The 2,500-nt window shown below is 35.3% G+C and overlaps 1 protein-coding gene across 3 annotated transcripts in view; it reads left to right on the forward strand.

Annotated features, from left to right (window-relative positions):
• LOC143284673 (nicolin-1-like) overlaps positions 1-2,500 on the forward strand; it is a 25,009-nt gene that overhangs the window by 4,027 nt on the left and 18,482 nt on the right. For 2 of the 3 annotated variants that reach the window (XM_076591586.1, XM_076591589.1), the window contains exon 2: positions 477-491. The exons of the other annotated variant lie outside the window; for it this stretch is intronic. In XM_076591586.1, the coding sequence (XP_076447701.1) occupies positions 477-491 (15 nt within the window). The remainder of the gene's footprint in view (positions 1-476; positions 492-2,500) is intronic. 3 annotated transcript variants of the gene reach the window in all.

The following is a 2,500-nucleotide window of genomic DNA, read 5'->3' on the forward strand; positions in this document are numbered from 1 at the left end:
TAGGTTACTCCATTCCATATCTATATTGTTTGGATCCACATCCATTTCATAAAGTGTGTGTATGTGTGCGTCTGTGTGCACGCTTGTGTATGCATTCTTGTGTGCAGTGTGTATGATTGACATGCTATTGTAAAATGCTTTCAGTTTGAGAGGTCAGAAACCATTTTATGAATGTACTTTTCAACCTTGTTTAATACCCTAGGTAAGTTGATAACATTTGAACAGTTAAAGTGTAAATGCTACACGCAGATTAAGTGGCCTGTGAAGTTAATTTTCATGAATTAAACAATTGATCTTAATTTGCTTGAGCATACATACATAATGCGTGAATTACCAACAGTATTTAACTGGGACTCATTTACATAAAACCTAAATTATCCATTCCATTTCTTTTCTGTTTATTGCTCTCTTAGTTAACATGCAGATTCTCCATAATTTTCACTGCAGCATAACAGTGTTCTTTGATTTATTTAAAGGGAGGAATTCTGAAGGTAAGAAAAGCAATGAACACAAAACCCCTTTTTGCTTTCCCAAAATGTGTGTCGCAACATGATACTTTGTGGCAACGCATCGCCTGTTTTCCTGGAACTGAATAAAGCAAGGCTTTACTTTGACACTGTACTTTCTCTCCTGTTACTGTATTCATAAATGAGAATATAATCATGAGTCAGAATGTTATCATGGTCATCATAATAAAAAAATAAAAAATTATTGTTAATTTTCTATCACTATTAGTATTCCTATTTCATTATCATTATTAGTTTATTGTCGTTATCATTATCGTTATCATCATCATCAGCGTTGCTGCTATTGTTGTTGATGTTGTTGTTGTTGGTTGTTGTCAATAGTATTTACTAACAGCTATGCTTCAGAATTCACTTTTCATAGAACATAGTAAATTACCTATTTAAAAAAAAGAAAGAAAAAAAAAAGAAAAAGAAAATTAAAAAAAGAACTGCAATTTTGTTACTTTCTTTCCTTTATCCCACAATCTTTCTGAGTGATGATACTGTACCCAAATGCACTTCCGGTCTCCCTGATGTGATGATTTTGTCTGCCAACATTTATTCCTGTCTCTGTGAATTTTTTTTTGAATTTTTTTTTTTTGAAGTTCTGATACCCACACACTTCCAGTCTACCTGCCATCACTGTTGACCTCTCTGCTGACATCCTTATTTCTCTTCCTGTAATGAAAGTGTTCTTCCTCTTTGTCGTCTTCTTCATCAGCATTTATTTTGTGGGAACCAACCCCCATGTTCACTCATACGTGCAAAGGGGAATAACGTGTATGACCATTTTTAACCCTGTCATACAGGCAACCATACTCTGTTTTCAGGGATTTGCATGTTGAGCACCGTCTTGTTTCCACCACCCACCGAACGCTAACATGGATTTGGGGATCTTTGACATGTGTAGTTGATTTTCTGAATGGGGTTCAGGCACTAGCAGGTCTTCTGATCTGTTGACCTTGTGGATCAGAAAAATCTCCACCCTCAACCCATCTGGTGCTGCATCTGGGATTCAAAAGCCAGAACCTTCAGATTGAAAGTCACTGCATTAGCCTCTGTTGTGCCTGCCAAAATGGGTTCTGCTGAATCTGGAAAAGACAGTGCTGACTCTTCCCTTCTTCCTCTTGCAATCTGCACCTACCCCGATATTGTGTGTCTCTTCTGCTGCCCATGGTGTTCTAGAGGAGTGGTGTGAATGACGCCTTTAATTTTGTGTCTCCCTGTCTTCTAGTTTTTGTCATTTTAGGGTGTGTGTGTGTGTGTGTGTGTGTGTGTGTGTTGTCAAGGCAACCGGTCAAGCAAGCTTCAGTCATAATATAGTTATCTTCATTATTATGATGATTATTATCACAGTAATCACATTATGTTTAAAAGCAAGCTTCATGTGTTTATTTGTGAATCTGACGTAACTTTGCATTGCTATCACTGTATTCAGAGAATATTATTTGAAGTCAATATTAGTGTACATCACTACATGTATCAAAGTGGGGTGTTTTTTGGTTTTGGTTTTTTTTTTATGTAAAAGAAAGGCCATTGCTTTAGTATTCTCCATGCATTTTATATCTGCTTTCTCAGAGTATGAAAATATCCAGAGTAAATATTTTCTTGAACAAAAAAAAACAAAAACAAACCATTATACTCTTTGTACTGTTTGAGTTCAGATGATGAAGAGTGAGATATATTTTTCTGCAGTTTCGGACATGGTACTGATCGATTCTGCTGATAAAAATCACTCCTGCACAGTTTCAAGCTGAAAATGATCTTGCAGATTGTTGGAAATATTGGAAATATTACTTATTTGAGAAATAAGTGGATGATGGTGATTTTATATATATATATATATATATATATATATATATATAAACAAAATGAACAGAAAACAGGTGGTGTTTCATCCTGAAAATAATCTGTATGATTCTAGACCATTGTTCAGTCAATAAAGATAAGAGATAGTGGGCAGATTTTGCAACAGGTATGTTTCAGTCGTTCTG

Source organism: Babylonia areolata, chromosome 8 (genome assembly GCF_041734735.1).
Source record: "Babylonia areolata isolate BAREFJ2019XMU chromosome 8, ASM4173473v1, whole genome shotgun sequence".
Classification (NCBI taxonomy): domain Eukaryota; kingdom Metazoa; phylum Mollusca; class Gastropoda; order Neogastropoda; family Buccinidae; genus Babylonia; species Babylonia areolata.